Here is a 20,557-nt window from a genome sequence, read left to right as displayed (position 1 = left end):
GGCAAGTTCCCCCAAGATTTAGCCAGATCTTCTCAAGTGACGATGATATACTTAATCCTATCGGAATTACGCCACAACTCGCTAATGCAGGTAAGATGAGTCAGAATCGACCATCACAAACAAAAGAGACAACTACAACCTCCCATAGAACATAATATTATACCATATGTATATAAGATATCATATCCAATCATAGTCGAGTCCATAAGAGGATCCCCCTCATATCTACAAGCTTAAAACAGGAAAAGCGAAGCAGGAGGATACAACAAGATGAAAAAAACCTAAAACGAGACAAGGCCCGCATAACAAATTCTAAAGACCCCACAAAACTGTCATGCATGAGGGTGGTGCTGGTGCTGCAGGTGGAGGAGTCGGTTGTAAGCACTGTCAGGACGAGAGATGAGCTCGGCATGGCTGCCCTGCTCCACTACCCTCCCGTCCTGCATGACCCCGATACTCTCCACGGCCCTTATCGTAGACAACCGATGCGCCACCACCACCGTTGTCCTCCCCTTCATCAGCCTCTCTAGTGCCTCTTGCAGCACATGCTCAGACTCTGCATCTAGGGCGCTGGTTGCCTCATCCAAGAGTAACACCGCTGGATTCTTCAGTACCGCCCTCGCAATGGCAATCCTCTGCTTCTGCCCGCCAGACAGCTGCACGCCTCTTTCTCCGACTGCAGTCTTGTATCCATCCGGCAGACTGCTAATGAATCCATGAGCATTCGCTGCCTTTGCTGCTTCAACCACCTCGGACTCGGTTGCCCCCTCCTTGCCATAACATATGTTATCGTGGATGCTAGCTGCGAACAATGCAGGTTCTTGCTGCACCAGCCCGATCTTCTGATGCAACGATTTAAGATTGAGCCGGCGAATGTCTTTACCATCAATTAGGACTCTTCCGGCAGTTGGATCATAGAAACGCTCGATCAATGCGATCACAGAGCTCTTGCCGGATCCACTAGCACCAACAAGAGCTTGGCTCTGGCCAGCTCGAATACGGAGATTAAGATCTTTAAAGATCATAACATCCGGCCTAGACGGGTATGAAAAATCAACATGCCTGAACTCAATTTCACCTCTTATTTCATCAACAGACTCAGCATCAGGCTCGTCCGGATCAATCCTGGTATGACGGTCGAGAATGGCAAAGACCGAGCTGACAGCCTCACCACCCTTGATGATCTCTGGGGCAAGACTCACGGTCTCAGCAACAGAATTGGCAGTGACAACAAGCACCACAAAGACCTTGATGACCTTGGAGAAGGTGGAGGTGCCATGATGCACCAGCTTGACGCCGTACCAGAGAATGAGGGCCTCAGAAGCATAGAGGAAGAGCTGGGAAATGCCAAAGAGAATTCCAGAAATTTGGCTGCGTTGGAGACTTTGGCTTTGAGGCAGCCTGAGCTCATTGCGGAAGAGAGCAAGGATCTTGTCTTGGGCATTGAAAGCAGCAACAGTTCGGATGTTGCTCACGCTCTCTCCTGCAACCATGCTAGCTTTGGCATGGGCTTTGGCAGTATCCCCAGCAAAGCCTTTGAGTGAAAGTTGCTGCAGCAGAAAGGCATGAGCATGAGAGAGAGAGAGAGAGAGACCCAGTTGGAAATTATCATTACCTTCCCTCCTGCAAAGCAAACACTAAAGATCCTAAAAGGAAAAGGGAAAGCCTGGCATCACGTTTTCAATTTCACCCAAAAACCTTAAAATCCCTTTTCAATTTTTTTCACGTTACCAGCTCGACCCGTGAGTGAATGTGTCGACAAAGTAGACCCAATTAAAAAAACAAAGAAAAATAACGCCGTGCAATATTAAACAACAGAAAAGATACCTTAAAACATTTAGTGGAGAGCAAATCCAATTATCAACAACTCAATGTTGAAGCATGAATTACATAAAGCCATCAATCTTTTTTTCTTTTTTGACATGATACCAGTCCTCAAGAAAATGCCTCGATAATGATTATATCGAGGCCATATTTCGAGTAATTCCAATAACAAGCATGTCCACTTTCATAACATGACTAAAGCCTCAAAGGTTACAACAAGAAGGAAAAAAGGACAATATTGGTAAAAATGGGAGGGAATATGTACCAGTGAGAAGAACTTGTTTTACTTTTTTAGAGAAACATGTCTCCTAGTCTTGGTCACTCACCGCACATATCATGTGCAGGAAAGGTATTATCATGGGAAAAGGAGGACAACTTTGCAAAATGAGAACAAAGATGTGGGTAAAATATGTAATAAGGCCAAAGACAGCCACAGGACAAGCCTCAGGGTGGCCCCCACGCACATGGGACCAGGCAATGACATGACGGTGAAAAGCGAAGAAAACGATCATGTTATGCTACAAATTCAAAGCATGGTCACGGGAGGAGAGAGACACTGACTGAACCCCTCACATGGTCACCCGGACTGCCTTGACGTCCAAATAATTCAAAGCAAACTGAGAAAAAGAATGGCGTGTGAGAGAGCCAGTGGGCACAGGCACACATCCATCCATCCATCCAACCACACTATTGCATGTACTTTCCTCCAATTCGCACATTTGGGAAAGCTACCAACTCAACTCTAAGCCATCACCATCAAATGCAGGTGCTGCCTAAAGGCTAAAAACGTCACTTAACCAAAGGGAATCCAAGCAGACAGGAACAAAGGAACAAAGCAAGAAAGTAAAAAGAAACATTTTTTTTTTCTATTCTTAAGCCTCGAAAGAAAAGAGAAAATGTTGGACAACACCCTTCTCTGCACTATTTTATTTGCCCACTGATTTCCTCCACGTAGCACTTAGAAGCGGTCGACCCGGATCAGGCACTGATCTGGAGTCGCAACTCCTGTGCATGTTTGGATGGTGGGAATTGTAACGTGCTTCCCAACAACCTCTGCACCTCTATGCATACCTTCGAGTTACCATGCAAGTCTGGCTTGAAAAACTGACTGTACCATCAACCTGTCTAAGAGGAACGTGGTGTATGATGGATGCCAGAGAGAATTGCAGGACCAGAAAGCTAAATACAGTGGCTGTAAAATCTCAGAAACCCAGCTTGAGGCGGATCACTCTGTACATCCCCCCAATCCGGCAAGAAAATTGCCATTTTGCTAATGGTTTCCACACCATGTAAAAGAATTGTAAATGGGTTCAGGGATTGGTACCTGGGCGAAATTGGCAAGCACCAGAAGAGGAAAAGTTGCAAGAATGAGCAGAGAGACTCTCCATTCGATGATGAACGCGACGATGAAGGAGGTGAGCAGGGAAGTCATATTCTGAAGTATCACAGAGATCCTCTCTGAGATCGCAGACTTCACGTTGGTTGCATCCGTCGAAAGATGAGCAGCGACCTGGCTTGAGTTATTCTCCTCTTCATCGAACCATCCCACTTCATTCCTCAGGATTGCTGCATTAATAGAAGACAAGAACAGCACAAAGCTCAAATATCAGTGCTTGTCGATCTCTTTCCATCAGAAGCGAGAAGAGTATTGTGGAATAAAAATAGACCTGCAAGCATCATTCTCCGGACCCTGGTGGTCAGGTTCTCTCCCATGATACTGAAGAAGTAATGCTGAACTAGATAAGCAACAACTGCATAAAGTCCCACTCCAATGTATATAAACACGAATTCTCTGGTCTTCGACTCCATTGCATCAGGATTCCGATAATAGAAAACTTCAATCATGTTGGCCATAACAATCGCAAATGTCGGCCCAATGAATCCAGAAAACACGGAACCAGCTGCACCCAATATGGCATATGGCCATTCTGGCATATTCAGCTTCAGAAGCCTGAAGAAGTAACCATCTGGAACAGGATTTTTCGTGTCTGCATTTGATATCATTTCGATCCTTCCATCTGCTCCGGTGCTGTACTGATAACTCAAATTTCTCAGGCTACCAGAGCGAAGGCTTAGTGATTTGGTGGAGAGGGAATGGCTGAGACGGGAGGAACGAGAGTGCCGTGAGAATGCCGGGGCAAGGACATGTCCACTTCCAGCCATCTCTTGGAAGCGGATGAGTGACGCATATGCACCAGAGCTGCCCTTGGAAAGAAGCTCCTCGTGATTTCCCTGCTCCACAATTTGACCCTGCTGAAGGACAGCAATGATATCAACATTCCTAATGGTAGAGAGACGGTGAGCAACCACAACTGTGGTCCTGCCGACCATCAGTCTGTCAAGGGCCTCTTGGACAATGCTCTCCGACCCTGCATCGAGGGCGCTGGTTGCTTCATCAAGTAGGAGGATCTTGGGGTTCTTAAGCATCGCCCTAGCAATGGCCACTCGCTGTTTTTGGCCCCCAGATAATTGAATTCCACGTTCTCCAACCTAATAATAAAAGTTCAGTATGTCACTGCAGCTACATGAACGAAGCAGGGGGAGTATACTTTCCAAGCAATATAACCAAGTGAATGACTTGGGAGGTTTTAGTGTTGCTGATTTCAATCTAGCAGCTGAAATATACTAAGACAAAGAAGAAGATGAATCATTGCAGAAGAATCTGTGGCACCCTTTTATGTACCTGTGTATTGTATCCATTGGGAAGCAAAGTGATAAAGCTATGTGCATTTGCAGCAGTGGCAGCAGCTTCAACTTCTTCCATTGTAGCATCTGGCTTGCCATACAGTATGTTTTCTAGTATGGTGGTGGCAAAAAGTGCTGGTTCCTGGTTTACTAGACCAATTTGCTCCCTTAGCCACCTTAGTTGCAGGGTTTTGATATCCACATTATCCAGCAAAACTTGTCCTGTGAACAAGTGTAAATACATTGACTACTATTAGTTAGAGAGCTGACTGGCATAAAAATATCGGTTTGCAAGAAATTATCATTCCAATTACCCTGGTTAGGATCATAGAATCTCTCTATTAGGGCGACCACAGTACTCTTTCCAGATCCACTACCACCAACTACAGCAACTGTTTTACCGGCAGGGATTATGATGGAGAACCCTCTAAATATGAGGACATCCGGACGCGATGGATAGCTGAAAGTGACATCTTTGAACTCTATATTGCCTTCTACCTGGCTCAAAGTGCTTCCTTTAGCAGTGTCCTGAACAATACAGGGTTTCTGCTGGATTATCTCCATCAGTTTATATCCAGCAACCTTTCCCTTGCTAAAGGCGCCAAGGTTTGAGAAGGACTGGCCTAAACTCCTGCAAAAATTGTCGCACAGCATGTTAATGAAACGGTTAAAGTTTACTTGGTTGTTAATCAAAGAAAGAAAGCCGGTTCCAAAAACTTTTTGTCTGCAAGAAGCTCCCATCCTTACATTCCTCCAACAATGGCCGAAAATATGGCTGTGAATGCTTTACCACCATCAGTCACCCCATTTCTGATGAAAACTCCGGCGTACCAGAAGACCAGAGCCCATGACATGCATGCTATTCCATAGGTGCATCCAATACCCAATCCTTTTGCCATCCCAGCCTTGTATCCAAGCTTCAATGTATTCTGTATGGCTTCTGAGTACGCATTCAGAGCCCTGCTTTCTCCTACAAAGGAATACACTGTCCGAACTTGTGCAATGGCCTGTAAAAATTGAACTCAAATGTTACGAGATGTTCAGAACTAGATTTATTTTCAACCATTGTTTATCTTAGAATGAAGCCTACATAGTATTGATCAGAAAACTTGTACCACATAACTGGGGAAACATAAAAGTTCCAGTACCGCATATACATGATCAGGTTAATCAAATAAAAAAACCTAACACCATAATATAAAAATTATTGACCAAGCTGAAACCCAGCAGATAATACGAAGACCAGATTTAACTTACCTACGTATGTATAACTAGTGCCAAGTTGAAAAAAGAACATAGTAGAGAAAAATTACCATGCTAAAACTTTTACAGACAAACACGATGTCATAAAAATTTAGCTACCCGCCTGTTATATTTTTGAGCAAATCACCATAAAAAGCCAAAACCAACTTTTGTCTAATAAAAGGAAAAAGCTCCGTCCTTCCAAATTTTATAGAGCACCAAGCAATCCCATATGCCGAGGGATCTTAAAAAGGGAAAAGGGAGTAAATGGGGAATAACGATGAGATGAGGATTTCACCTGCTCTGCAATAGTGCCAGCAGTTGCGTAGGATTCCTGGCTCTTGGAAGTCAGGCCAGTGAGAGTATACGCATATAACCCTCCTGCGAATGCAATGCCCGGGATGACCGCAACGCTCAAAAGGGCAAGCCTCCATGCCGACACAAAGCCGACCACTAAACCCGCAAGAAAGGTCGAGAGGTAGTGTATGAAATTACCAACCTAACAAGCAAGCACCCACCAACCAAACCAAGATGAGAGAGAACCATCAAACGAAAGACAAACAACTTCAAGAAATCCATCAAGTGTTATCTCAAGAACCACCCAATCGAGCACCTTCTCACTAATGGCATCTTGAACGAGGAGGGTGTCCGTGGAAACGGTGAAGACAATGTCTCCGGTTCTTGCATCCGTGTCGAAGAACCCAACGTCCTGCTTCAGCACAGCCTCAAGATACTTTCTCCTCAGCCTGCTTGCTTGCCTCTCCCCGGTGTACATCCAACACGCAATTTCTTTAAAAAAAAGAAAAGCAAAAATCAGACAAAAGTATGAAAGCACAGCCTGTACAAGATTTCCACCATCTTTTTTTTTTCTTCCCATTTCTTGACATTGGAATTGAGGAGATGGCCGAGTTCAGAGTTGGGGCTCAAGGGTGGTCGTTTATGTTTCGAAAAGCACGACCGTCATCGTCACGGCGTTTCTCAGAGGAGACCCCAAAATAAGCGAGAAAAAAAAGAAGAAGGAAGCGTCGACATCAAGGATTAGATGGTCATTTGAAAAAACCACACATCCCAAAGCGCCGAAATGGGAGAGAGAGATGGTCATACCGTAGTCGTTCAAGCGAAAAAAGCAAAGTACAAAAGATCGGTCAAAATAATGAAAACAAGTCCCATCCCTCAAATTTTTTTATTTTCCGACCGAAAATGAGAAACCACAAAAAGATGAGATGGTTTTCTTTTTATTTATTTTTTTCCTGTTATTATCAAACAAAGAGAAGAGTAAAGGAGTCCCATCTTCGTTTCATGTCCTCCATCCCCTATCCAAACGAGACGAGGCAGGACCGAACCACATTTTTTCTCGATCCATTGTCATCCCTAAAGAAGGATCAGGAACAGGGTGGGGCAAGGCGGAGATAGGAACGGAGCTGAAAAAAGCATAAATCCATCCCTGCCTCCATCTCTTTCAATTCCAGCCGCCATCCCGTTTCATGTCTTCCATCCTCGATGGAAACGGAGTTAGACGGGACGGGCCCCGTTTTCCCCAATCCACTGCCATGAGTCTCTCGTTAGACAATAGCTATACATTATTTAAGTTGACAGTAAAAAAGTTATCGTTAGTGCACCCTAACAAAAAAACTCAAAGATCAATGAGTCTCTTCTTTTCTAAAATAGAAGAAGGACGATGAGTCTCTTCAGTTAATACTTATGGAGAGAGAGAACAATAACTGCGCTAGTTAACAGCAACGACTACGGCTTTGACGAAAATAGAAGGGATGCAGAGCATAGAAGAAAAGAAAGAAGAGAAGGGTCGGAAACGATGCTCGTCGAAGAAGGGAGAAAAGCTCCAGCCTCTGATGATAAAATCGAAATAACAAAGAGGTGGAGAGAGTAAAAAAGAAAAAGATTATCAGTAATACTAAAAGAGAAACAAACGCCGATTTCCGGTAAAAGCAAGGCCAGATATTGACAGGAGAGTTGTTGACAATGTTTTCCGGCATCACCATTATCGGAAACTGCTGAGCTGCGGCTCAAGAAAAGTTGAGGCCTTAGGCATTTTTCATTGGAGGTCCTCATCATGAGATGAATCCCCAAGCATGTGCCATGTTTCATTGGAGGCCCTCACAGCATGTGAAATATAAGCGTTATCATTTGAGGCTCTGGGCGGTGGCCTCAAATCTCAAAGAGGCCAGCCGGCCCTGCTGCTGAGTGCATGACCTCAGCTATACATGTGTCCTCTCTCGCTCTCTCTGTATGTCAATATATACATACATGCAGAAACTTTCTTTTGTATTTTTAGTTAACCGGGATCACACCACCATACTCAAGGAAATGAAAACGAAGAAAAGAATGAAAAACTCATTAAAAGATTCCAACTCTGATCAAAACAAGTAAACAAAAGATCCCTTAATCACGAATAAAACATAAACGAAGTTAAAAAAAGGAAAAGATAGACATTAAAAGATTGGTCTTTTCATAGATGAAAATGACAAAACTCCAATAAATAATTTATCTAAAAAAAATGAAAAAGAAGAAACAGAAATATGAGTTAAAATCCGTTTTTTAACAAGAATATTTATATCAAGTAAAAGTGCGCCAAAATAGATGGAGGAGAAGAAAACGTAAGAGAAAACAGAAAAAATGGTCGATGATCCGGCATTATTCAAAACCAAAAAAAATCAAAAACAAATTATAGAAAAAAAAAAGACAAAATTCCTCAGCCATCAGCACACTTCAAAAAATGAAAGAGATGGAACTCAGTAAGAAAAGGAAAGAGGGAGAAGGAGAATAAAGAAAAAGAGGGAGAGAAAAATGCCTACCCGCATAAGAAGAGGCGCAAACGACGAGTCCGAGATAGACGAAATAGAGAGCGTACTGCATTCATCGAAACAAAAGAAATCGAGAAAGAAAGAAAAATCAATGGCACTTTTCGGCAGGTTTTTTTTTCTGGAGGGATCGGGAGATGGAGGAGGAGGTAGTACCTTGGAGACCTCTTGGGTCATCTTGAAGGGGTCGCGCTGGTTCTTTCCGAAGCCGTTGACGAGGTCGCCGAAGAAGAGGAAGAAGACGGGCATGGCGGAGCCGTGAATGACGGCGCCGAGCGACCCGAGAGCCATGAGCAGCATGTCGAGGCCGTCCGCGAAGGCGAAGAGCTTGTAGAAGGCCACGCTCTGATTCTTCTTCTTCTCCGCCTCCGCCACCGCCTTGGGCTCCGCCGCATCCGCCATCCGATCCGAATCGAACCGTTGCCCACGAGCGAAAGATCCCTCGTCACTTCTCTGAACCACCACTCTATGAAGGATGAGGAGATTGGTTACAGGATTGGCAACCCGATCCGTTCCGTCGGCATTTGTCTCGAGAGCTCGGATCTAGGCCAGCTCTCTCTCTCTCTCTCTCTCTCTCTCTCTCTCTCTCTCTCTCTCTCTCTCTCTCTCTCTCTCTCTCTCTCTGTGTGTGTGTGTGTGTGTGTGTGAAGAAGAAGAAGAAGGAATGAGGGAGCGAGACTGCCGGAAGGAAACACTTCAAGGTTACGCCACTATGGTAAAAAAACTGATACTTTCTTCCTCGTTCACCACCTTTCTTTGGGTCTTCTCTACTACACAAACACAACCCTTGCACCCTGCGCTATTTAATGCTTGGGGAGTCTTTCCCTCTTCCCTGTGTGGTTAAACTAACCATGAATAGATCACCGTTGTTAACCCTTAGTCGTGACCGCGGTTAGAAGGAATCTTGGACAGGCGCAGGCTATGACTAGAGCGACCTGTTTTTTTCAGTCTGTTTGCATCGGTATCCGAGCCCCCATCTCTCTCTCTCTCATTCCTCTCCTCCCTACTCGTGCTCTCTTATGTTTCCGTGGGCCCCACCTTCCGGCTATGCCTCTCTTACAAGAGTATGGTCTCCTCTTTCCCCGTCTCTATCCTGTTCCTGTTCGGGTTGTGAGAGCAGATCAGATCTAAGGGGTTATGGACAGAAAACTGTTCAAGTTGCCTTTGTTGCCGTTCATTCTTAGGATGAACTGCACTTAAAAGTTGTCAAGAAAAGATGTCCTAGTTAGCAGGGTGTCAATGGGTCGAGTTTACCCAGACCCAAACCAAACCATAAAGGATCCAACTACGGTGATAAATAATAAGACAAGACTAAGACTCGAGTCTAGACCCGAAGATCTGATTAATACATGAACCCGGGTATAGTTTGTGAAATTTTATACCAGACCCAGACTCCACTCGAGTTTTGATTAAGACCTGCAATTTTTCAATGTAAAAATGATAAAAAAATATAGTTTTAGTTCATGTAGTTTTTATCGGGTCTGGGTATAATTTTTCATATAGTAGAATCGATTAGGCTGGATCCGATATCATACTAAAAAACTAGGTTCTAAGTCTAATATCACCTGGGTCCGAACCAAACCCGACCTGTTGACACCCCTAGTCCCAGCCATTCACTTTCTAGACGAGCGGCAAATTGGATGCCATTTATTTTGATGATTAGCAGCATCCGTACAGTTTTCTGTCCAAGGTCCCTTTGAACGTGATGAAAAGATGAGGTTATATGGGCATTAAATACTCCATCTTGAGGACAGGCCTGTCAGTTGTAAGGGACAAGACCCGGAGGGCAATCAGGTGCTTAATGCACAAATTTTGTGCCATGTCATTGCACCTGATTCGGACTCTTGAACATGATCTGTTCTCGGTTGCAAACAGTTTGGATACAGGTCGAATCCGAAACTAATTCATATATACCTTTGTGTGGTCTGATTCATATTTTGACCCTGCATTCAGTGAAAACATGAAAAAATATGTTGATTTTCAAGGAAGAATCTAAACGGGTTGGATTATATCCAGTTTAAACCTAAAATTATGCGTATTTCTTTACCCAATACGAGCCAACCCAACCACATTTTTTATTAATCAGACCCAGAGCTATAACCGGAGTCTCGGTCCCTGTTCGGATCTAGGTCAGAGATCCGAATACTTCCCTAATAAATACCGTGGGCCTGACAGTCCCATGCCGTCCATCTATAATCTTTTGGATCGACACATCGGTCCGGACATGCGAAGGCGGGCCGGTCCACGAATTGCTACGTTCTTCTCTCACCGTGGGGATCTCTTTCTCTCACGGGGAGAGAAAGAGGGGTGTGGACTCATCATATGAGAGAGAGATTGCGAGAATTTGAGTGCTTTACGTGGGTCGGGTATGCCCCGGATCCGAGATGAGCCCATAAGTTTGTTTTTTTTAGGAGAATGGGGCCCATAAGTCGTACCGAAAAAAATAAAAAACCGTAAAAAGGTTAGTCATGTGAAACGTTTTTGACAGAGAAGGCTTTCTAAAGTTTGAGTAGAGTTATAAACAGTTTGGGTTCACGTTGGATGGATATCTGACTGAATCCAAATCCATTTAGCCGAATTCATTAGTGAAAGTCACATCTGATTAGTCACTGGATTCGAATTTGATATAGAGCGTTACTTTAAAATCCGAATACATGTTCTTTTCATAAATGTCAGATCCAATTAGCTATTTAAGCCAGTCGGATCTGGATTCCATTTCAGCTTTTTCTTTCTAAATCCAAATCAGGTTGTGAATACGTTCTGAAAAATCTAGTTCAGCACAGATTCATTAATGCTTAGATCTGAACCGAGCATGACCCACTTATATCTCTAAGTTTGATGCAGAAAGAAACCTAAAACCCAGCCTGGACCTGATCTAGACCGAGGTAGGACCCAAGTAGGCTAGGTCAGGCCAGACATCTTACAAAAATTATAACTCAACCCCACCCGCATATTATTCATGTCCGTCTTGTTTCATTGCCAGTGTGATCCGCTATTCTAAGGATGGCAGTGGACCGAGGGAAAGCGGGCCCCACCCCGCCCTGCCCTGTTTGGACCGGGGATGAAGGGTATGAAACAGGGATGGAGGCGGAGACGAAGGTTAAAATACACTTTTCCCCACCCCATCCCCGTCCCCGCCACTTTTCCCCGCAATAGCCCTGCCCCGCCCTGCCTCATCCCCGTTTGAACCAGGGATGGAGGACATGAAACGGGGATGAAGGCAAGGGTGGAGGTTAAAATCCATCTCCGTTGGGGATGGAGGCGGGGATGGAGGTTCTAATCTTGAGGTGGGGCGGGGGTGGAGACCTTGTCCCCCGCCCCGCCCCACTGCCACCCCTACTCTATTCTAAATAGGCTAGATCAGTTAAGAATAGTGAGTAGTTCTAGCAGATTATGGATAGAATCCTATATAACAATCTAAAATAATAGATCCAGATGCGATGTAGATGTTATATACTAAATATATTGTAACGTCTCAAAATCCTGAACTTGTAAATTTTAAGAAAAAATTAAAATTTTAGCAATCAATTTTTTTCAGAGTTGAAAATGATAGTTTAACGGAAGATAACGCTTGAAAAGAACAAGTCAACAAACCTTTGGCAGATTATAAGCGAAATTTTCATCCAACAAATTCGTTCTCCAAATGTTTTGGATTTGAGTCTCTATTCACTCAAAACTATGAAGATTCAAAACAAGGTTTTATATATAAAGTGTTATTACACACGCCCTTATACAAAATTACAAAAATGTGTTCAGGAGCGAATAGGAGAGAAAATAGATTCTTGATATCAACGCATTATCGCCTGCAACATCAGTCTATTCATCACCTATATCCTATAAAATGGGTCAGGCTCATAAAAGCCTAGTAGGTGCAGTGATATCAGATAAGAAAACAAGACTAACATATGCATTATCATATTTCACAACATTTGGTTTTAAGAAAAGCAAAGTGAACATGATAATCTTAATTTAATAATTAACAACCTAACGTAGAAACAGCTGAGACCATTCGGGGGTTTATTATTTCATATATTTTGATACCTTGGATGACTAGCTGAATCTGCTCTAAATGAGGCAATATAATAACCGAGAAAAAATTCTCCAAAGACTACCTGTAAACAAGAGATGCATCCAAACTTCTGTAAAAGTTAATGAGATCTATCATCTAGGATAATATTTTGTAGCTCAGTCATTTAACTCTTTTAACTCTGATGACTAGGAATACTAAGCCATTGTCACTCGAAGAGCACAATTATTAACAACTTGTCTATCGAAGTTGGTATATCCTATCCTCTCTCTTGATAAAACCAAATGATGAATGATTATGTCAGGTCTTACTTTGTCTCATAACCCATTCAATATGCTCTAGTCTTTTAAACTAAATCAAGCATTTTGCCTGTGAAGGCGATCATATTTGTTTGTGTAATTTTTTCATAAAATAGTGCATTATCATACACCAAGATTTGTCATAAACTTCAAAACCATTCATCGATATAGTAGCATGTTGTGCATGTCTGATAGTATTACAATAATGAAAATGATATTGATTTCTAAAAAAGATGACCAATCACAGCACTGTAAATCATGATCTCTCGCACCTTAGGCCGAGGGCATATCCAGGTCATTTTGGATACAGAAAAAAAGGACATGACTTAAATATAATTGAAGTCTTCGTAGTCGAAGTCTTTGCGTTATTTTAGTTTGAAGAGAAGGCTCAGTTGTAAATGCCTGACTCATGCCAATCTCAACTTATATTAAAGTTTGAACCAGGTTGTTAAGGTATTTTTGAAAAACACTTCAATGTTTGGCAGTTGTCCAATAAGAACGGACGCAACAACCTTGATGTATGTGAGCGTGAGAGACTTATTTTTGTTCGTAGGATAACTGACACATGTGTATGCTGAATATCATGAATGTGCAAACGTAAAATACTTGTTTTATTTTATGAGACATCGGAGCATGCGAATTTGAAAACTCGCATGAAGACACTTTTGAAATTGAGTTAAAGCAGAGATGCATAAATTTATGTCTTTAAATAAATACTGATAAATGCGTGTGTAATTGAAATAGAACAAAAGTACGTAAATAATTATATATATATATATATATATATATATATATATATATATATATATTAAAATAAAAGTTTGTGCACATAACAATACGACAACAAAGTAAATAGCGTAGAGTAGGATCCGGTGTGTGAAACCATGCATCACTCTCGCTTGGTCAGAAAACACAAAGGGGAAAACAGAGGTGCCAGTGGTATAAGTGACAGCAGACGGGTATCGCTTAGGGCCAGGTGGCAATCGTGTCGGGTTGGCGGGTTGACCCGACGGGTTGGCGGGTCAGCATACCTCAACCCGAACCCGACCCGTTTAATAAACGGGTAACCCGACACGACCCGCCAACCCATTTAATAAATGGGTTGAGTCGGGTAAACGGGTTCTCAGGTTCGTGGGTCAGGTTGACGGGTTGGCGGGTTGGCGGGTTGACCCACCCGCCTAACCCGTTTATTAAACGGGTCAGCCGGGTTGGCGGGTTGGCATACCCCCAACCCGAACCCGACATGTTTAATAAACGGGTTACGCGGGTTGACCCGTTTATTAAACGGGTTGGCTTAAGCCCAACCCGAACCCGCCTAAGAGGCGGGTTGGCGGGTTGGGTTGGCGGGTCGTGTCAGAAATTGCCACTCCTACTATCGCTAGACCGAGCAAAGCTCCAGCCATACTCCAATGAGAGGATGAGGAAGGAGTTGAGGGTCTGGCGCCCTTTGGCTAGGCAAAAAAACCGAAGATGGAGAAGTTGGGCGGCTTCCTGCCTGTCTCTTCCTGTCTAGACGGAAGCAAGGAAGAAGAAGAAGAAGAAGAAGAAGAAGAGGAGGAGAGGCATTCTACCCTCCTCTATCATCTGGCCGAAAACAACGAAAAGGAGGAAGGAAAATGGGAAGAGGGGTGTAGCCCTCTCCTACAGTCCGCACTAGCTATCACAAGGGAGGCTCGGAGTGGGCTTCACGTTGGTGGCAGGACAACCAGCTGGGGTGTAACGGTGGTGGAGGCACCCGGCTGATGCTACCGGCGGCCTTTGCTCATCGGTGGAGAGGGGTCACCGTGGTGGCTCCTCCATGAGGGCATGCAAATCACATTTGTAGTACTAAATGTAGGAAAAAAAAGCAAAAACTAAAACAAATATATACCGTTTGCTAAGTCAGTCGTAAATACAATCTATAGCAAACATTACCCCAGTAAATATTGGTTACTCCTACCAACGGCGTCTCAGCTTGTATGGTAAGAGCAGCTAGCTCACGTCACCTTGTGTTGGAAGGTTGCTGGTTCAAAACCCAATGGTATAGTTACTAGTAGGGGTCTGCCTAACCCCAGCTTGCCTTTCAAAAAAAAAATATTGGTTACTCCTTGTAGTATCGCATTATCTAAACAAAAAATCATCAGCATGAGTTTACTTGCTCAATCTGCCACTATGGATGCATTTAGCTTTATTTATTTATGGGGAACCACACAGCTTGTGAATGGTTCCATTTGAAGACATGATTTTGGCAATTGTAAAATTTTGGTGCATTATGACCCATTGGTTTTGCTGGTCGCAAAAGATTTCCTTATGCCATCCAATCGGACAATATGAATATGTTTTTTAACTAACAATCCACACACACATATATAGTGAGAGAGAGAGAGAGCTGAATATATTAGGTTCCATTTCAGGTTTTATGATAGATCTGAACCATTAGATGTGCTTTAGCATGCTCAATTTAGTGGGAATCGACTCTTGAAACATGTTTTTTGGACGAAAAAACTTGTTTTATGAGCTGGGAAAAACTGGTACCTTTCATGGCCATTTGAGCATCAGTGAGACTAACAAGCTCCCTACACTCCATCCATCCCCCCTACTCGTGTGTGTGGGGCCTGATTTTGGATTACCGGAAAAACCTGTATACAGGTCAGATTCCGATGATCCAAAAGCCCGTCCTCACTAAGCAAAACCTATAACTCACATCTATGGTGTTGGATGTGAGAAAAAAATGCCAAAAACTATGATTTTTGATGTGGCAGAAAGAGGTAAGGGCAGCAGGAGTGCACTAGAGAGAGATGGGTGTCTGATGATACGTCAGACGTGTTTTCGCCGCTGATCGCTCAAGATCAGTGGAGGAAAACATTTTTATACAAAGGGAGATTTAGTAGCAGTAACTGCAGCTAAAGCTAAAAAATGTGTGTCCCATTTCGACCCATGAAAGGGGAATCCGATGATACCCCTTTAATGTGTGTGTATATATATGAGAGAGAGAGAGAGAGAGATCACATCTTTTGCTCTTGTTTTGTGAAAAACCTCCTGTGTATATTTTGTCATTTTTTTTAAACTCATTTTCTATTCCTCTTTTAACCATATTTTTGAGCCAAAACAATTTTTATCATGTACATGCATCTCTAACTATGGTGGTACACTTTCCTTGGATTGTTGGACGCATTATTTTTGGATTCATGTTGCATAGCCATGAATTCATGAGGATACAGTTGATCCAATATAAAAAACAAAAAACATAAAAGGTCTCATAATTCAGTTATGGTTTATGACTTTAGTCCATATTTCAATCATTATTAAAATAGTTTAGAAGTTCATGCTCTTTATCAGACCAATGTTCTAAACATCCAAAATGAAGGATGGAAACTGTCTGAGTTAGGCCCCAGCCCAAATGGTATCTGGCTCGATGCAGTCATTTAGGGTTTGGGCCGTCTGATAATTAAAGGCTTAACATAGGTTGGGCCCTAGTATGCTACCAATCAGAATCTGGCTGTTGTCACACTAGCTGCTGTTACGAGGGGGCGCAGCAACGATGCAGTGTCTGCAAATCGAGTTTTAGTGTGTCCAATCGTGATTGTCTTTTTTTGTTCAAGAACGGATCTCATTGCTCCTGTACAAGTAGTATAGAAGGATAAACCGAGTTTTAGTTTCGAGTAATTTATGTAGAGACACCTAACGTTATATGGTGAATTTACATTTAACATACTCAGTTTTAAAATATTTAAGATAAGTCTTACCATTTCAAGAAATTGCTGAGATGACCACCTGTTTTACCTTTTATATCACCTAACTCTAGTTAATTTTTTTAAAATGACATTTTTTGTATTTTTTTCTTTCTTTATATTATTGAATGCCTCTTTTGTAGCTCCTCATATTTCAGATTAAAGACCTGAAGAACCCTCACTACAGGCATCGCCACTAATAGTTTTAGCTACTAGAGACGATTGCATCTAAGCACTATAGTGACGGACAACATCGTCGCTACAGGCCTTTCTCTGAAGAGAGGCAAACCTGAGCTGTAGCAACGGCTTTAGCCATCTCTATAACCCCTTTGGTAACAAAAAATATACTATTATCTTTTAAAATATATTAATATATATTAGTTTTAATTTTATGTCGATATACCACATTAAATAGATTTATGTATTTATATTTCCATAAATAAATAATTGTTTATTTATATAGTATTATAAATATATTAGTATATGTAAATAAAATAGATATTGAGTTATTAAATATGTTTATATGTTGATAATTTTTTGTAGTATATACATAGTATACAAATATATAATATATTAATACATATGAGCTCTAATTTTATGTTGGTATACTACATTAAATAGATTTGTGCGTGTGTGTGTGCATCTACGTTACCAGAAGGTGTTCTTTTCCAACATTGCTTTCAAAGGGGCAAAAATAGTTTCATAATCCACTATGCACCATTGACCATCCAAGATGGGCTCAAGGAACCTTATGAAGGCAGCGATAAAAGAGACCATGACTTTAGTCTTCTCGGGTTTTGCACCTTTGCTTTGTTTGTCCACAACATGGCCATGATAGGATATTCTACGGTGTCTTAAGTTGCAAGGGGTCCATTGGGCCATGAACCTATACTCCTCCATGGCAATATGATAGTTTTATAGATCTTGGAAGAACACAGAGGTGGGTTTAGCGAACATGTTCTCAAACTTGATGAGAACTACCTTTCTTTTTACATTACCCATTTGATTCTCTACCTTGAGCATGTCAATGAAGGTCTCTTGAATGAATCTAGAGATTTTTATAGCTTTATTAGACCTTAATCTCTTTTAGCCATTTGGGTCTTCCAAATGGATTTGGGTTTCACCTTGGAGTCGCCCCTTGAATTGGTTTTCTCCTCTTTGTTTGGTTTGCGGTCCTTTGGCCAATCAAAAGGTCCACTATGCCACTTTACAAAGGCTGATTTTTTAGTTGCTCCTCCTCTACCCCTGCCTTGGCGAAACATCCTTCTAGGATTTGGGGGTCCCAAGCCATGAGCTCATCCTATCTTTCTTCCCTATTTTGTTTTTTGAATGTGTTTACCGAGGTGGGTTTGGGCTAAACCTCATGCATGGTACATGGGTCTTTGTAAATCAAGGGTCAAAACTCTCTTAGGGGTTTTTTTCGAACATGACCCCATTGGGTGCCCCATGGCATTTTTCAAGCTGCTGTATTTTTTGTTTTAGACTAACTGAGATGCAGAACAGATTTTCTAGCATGGAGCAAAATTAGCAACTTTTTGATATATCAGATGATCGAATCAACAAAAACTCAGAACATGAATATTCTCAAGCAAACAACTATCTTTTCAAACCAGGTTTCAATTCAAAAAACTAAACATGGATGACAAAGATACACCATAAGTATGATAGGCTTTCAAGCAAATAACAGACAAACCAGTTCAAAAAAATAGCTATTAGCAATAAGAGATTGTCGACTATTTTAGGGTATCAACAAATTCGATTCAGGAAAAATCATAAACATAAAAGATGCAACTTATGATGTTATATTTTCAACAAGATATGATTTGCAATTTTTCATATAGGAATAAAAAGGATATGCTGAAAATACAGAACAATAACAATGATACTTTGCACAGGACAAGACTCGGGTCTTGTCGAGACATCAGAAACTTTCTAGGAATTTTCATGGCCAAAATAAAATGATCTAGGAAAATGGTAAACAGAAAACTTGAAGGTGAGGATCTCAGATTTTCAACAAGCCAAAGATCACTCAATTTGGCCTAATATCTAGGGAGATATGACCCAAACACTGGGACTGTATCAGACAGACCCAAGTGTAGAAACAAGTTTTTTTTGCAGAAACAAGATTCAATCAGAACGCAAACACGCATCAACCATAATCGAGATTTGGAATAACAAAATCACAAGAATAACTTCACTAATACTTTGAAGAATAATTTCACAAGCTCTAACAAGAAATCTAGCATATAAATAACAACAACTATGCAAGACACAAACAAGATGTAACAAGTTTGGAAATTGTTATCTTGTTTATAGCAACAAGATTTAAGATGAGGTTCAGCAACCTTCACCAAGGCAAATGATAGCACTACCACTCGTATGATCTTTGGATCAAACCTCCCACTTGTGCACAAGCCCTTTTCTTCTCCAAAATAAACTTTCTTTCTTCTTTCTCACTACCAAAAGACCTCTTCTTCTTGCTCACACCCAAAAGGTTGATTTTCTTCCTTCCTTTTTCATTTTTGATTTTTTTTCAAGATTCAAAAGCCAACCTCTTTCAAAATGTCGACCTTCCTTAGATTTTATCACATATGGAGAAGGGGTCTCATTAAAGAGAGAGAACCCTTCCCCAAGCAAGGGCTCTCCCAAGGCTTGACTATGCCAAAAATAACACAGGAGATTAAAAGCACCTCCAACAACTCTATTTGACTTTGAGTCAAATATCATTTCAAATTAAGGTCATGGGTGTCCACTCTAAGTGGCGCCATCCATGAGGTCCAACAAGAGTTTGAATATTGGGAAAGATCCAAACAACGTTTAACGATCCGGACCAGCAGGCAAAATGCATTAAAAATTAAAATGCAAAAAAGAAAAAGAAAAACTACATTGGATCCCCATACACCCTCTAGTACCACAAAAGAAATCCTACAGGGCACTAGAACTATTCGGACCAGTAGAATTTGTTACCTAAAAAAAAAAAAAAAATAAATAAAATATTTAATATGATTCCTTATTTTGACAAAATGGAATCGACACTATAAAATGCAATTTCTCAAAAGGTAAAAGCAAAATCTCATAAATTGGAATACAATAATCAAAATATATTTTGCTTGAAGATCTAATTGGACTCAGATAGACCTGCATGACATTGGATCTCTGAGGGTATTACATCTCGGATCGAGTATGGTGAGTTGGCTTTGGATCCAACTCATATTCTCTGAATTGAAGATCCAGATGCTCTACATCAAACTTGGTCTTGATTCTTCTTGGAAGGCATAGGTAGGTTTTCTCAGATACCAGTTGATGCATGTTTAAGCCTATGTTTAAGATTTTTGGGCTAAGGTAGGCTCAGTTAGGTTAAGGACTATGTCAAAAGTTAAACTCAGGTAGGCAGAGTTCAGTTTTCTGATAGAATTTAGTAGAAAAATCAATACACACAAATGACCAACCACTCGTATCTGAGCAAAAATGAAGGCTAGGTCGACAGAGGAGAAAATTTCCAAATTTAGAGGGATTAATATAGACACTTAATACTAGCTTTTGACAAAAAATGAAGGTTAGAGGACTAATATTCAAGGAGAACAGGCTTAGACAAGTGGCAGTTTTTTTAGGGTTTCTACAGGGCATACTGGGTTTTGGATCTAATAGAATAGAATAAAAATTAGAGATTTCAGTAATAGGATCTCTATAAATCTTGAGATTTAGGAAGCTTATACTAGACACCCTAAGGTATATTGAGTCCAAATTTCAAACTCAAACTCTTTACAGATTGGGTTGTGAGAAGTCATGAAGTCTTGTGAACATTAGGGTTCGTTAAAATTTTGATTTAAAAAGAATTGGGTTAAGTGGGCTATAACTTGGGAATGGGCTAAGGAACATGCTTGGACGACTTACTGAGCCTAGGTTGAGTAGGTCAGAGACTGATACAAAGGCTAGGTTGACTGGAGAAGG

General features: G+C 41.5%; 1 protein-coding gene across 1 annotated transcript; it reads right to left on the bottom strand.

The window, feature by feature from the left end:
- Nucleotides 1-235: 235 nt before the first annotated feature.
- LOC149841018 (ABC transporter B family member 19-like) lies at nucleotides 236-8,972 on the bottom strand. The gene is made up of 10 exons (XM_090004633.1): nucleotides 8,727-8,972; nucleotides 8,565-8,619; nucleotides 6,365-6,540; nucleotides 6,050-6,250; nucleotides 5,257-5,516; nucleotides 4,824-5,140; nucleotides 4,508-4,731; nucleotides 3,492-4,314; nucleotides 3,149-3,390; nucleotides 236-1,550 (listed from the first exon to the last, which is right to left on the bottom strand). Exons 1-10 carry the CDS (start codon nucleotides 8,970-8,972, stop codon nucleotides 333-335), a joined length of 3,762 nt encoding a protein of 1,253 aa, XP_089860759.1. The 3' UTR covers nucleotides 236-332.
- Nucleotides 8,973-20,557: the final 11,585 nt, after the last annotated feature.

Source organism: Nuphar pumila, chromosome 4 (assembly GCF_984573655.1).
Source record: "Nuphar pumila chromosome 4, dmNupPumi1.hap1.1, whole genome shotgun sequence".
NCBI lineage: Eukaryota > Viridiplantae > Streptophyta > Magnoliopsida > Nymphaeales > Nymphaeaceae > Nuphar > Nuphar pumila.
This window is presented reverse-complemented; position numbering and strand designations above follow the sequence as displayed.

What these genes read in the sequence shown, in the direction of transcription:
- LOC149841018 (XM_090004633.1), bottom strand. Translation starts at nt 8,972, where the DNA reads ATGGCGGATGCGGCGGAGCCCAAGGCGGTGGCGGAGGCGGAGAAGAAG. An exon ending in TGACCCAAGAGGTCTCCAAG is followed by an intron (nt 8,620 to 8,726) that starts GTACTACCTCCT and finishes CGATGAATGCAG; the next exon opens with TACGCTCTCTATTTCGTCTA. An exon ending in ATTCTATGATCCTAACCAGG is followed by an intron (nt 4,732 to 4,823) that starts GTAATTGGAATG and finishes ACTTGTTCACAG; the next exon opens with GACAAGTTTTGCTGGATAAT.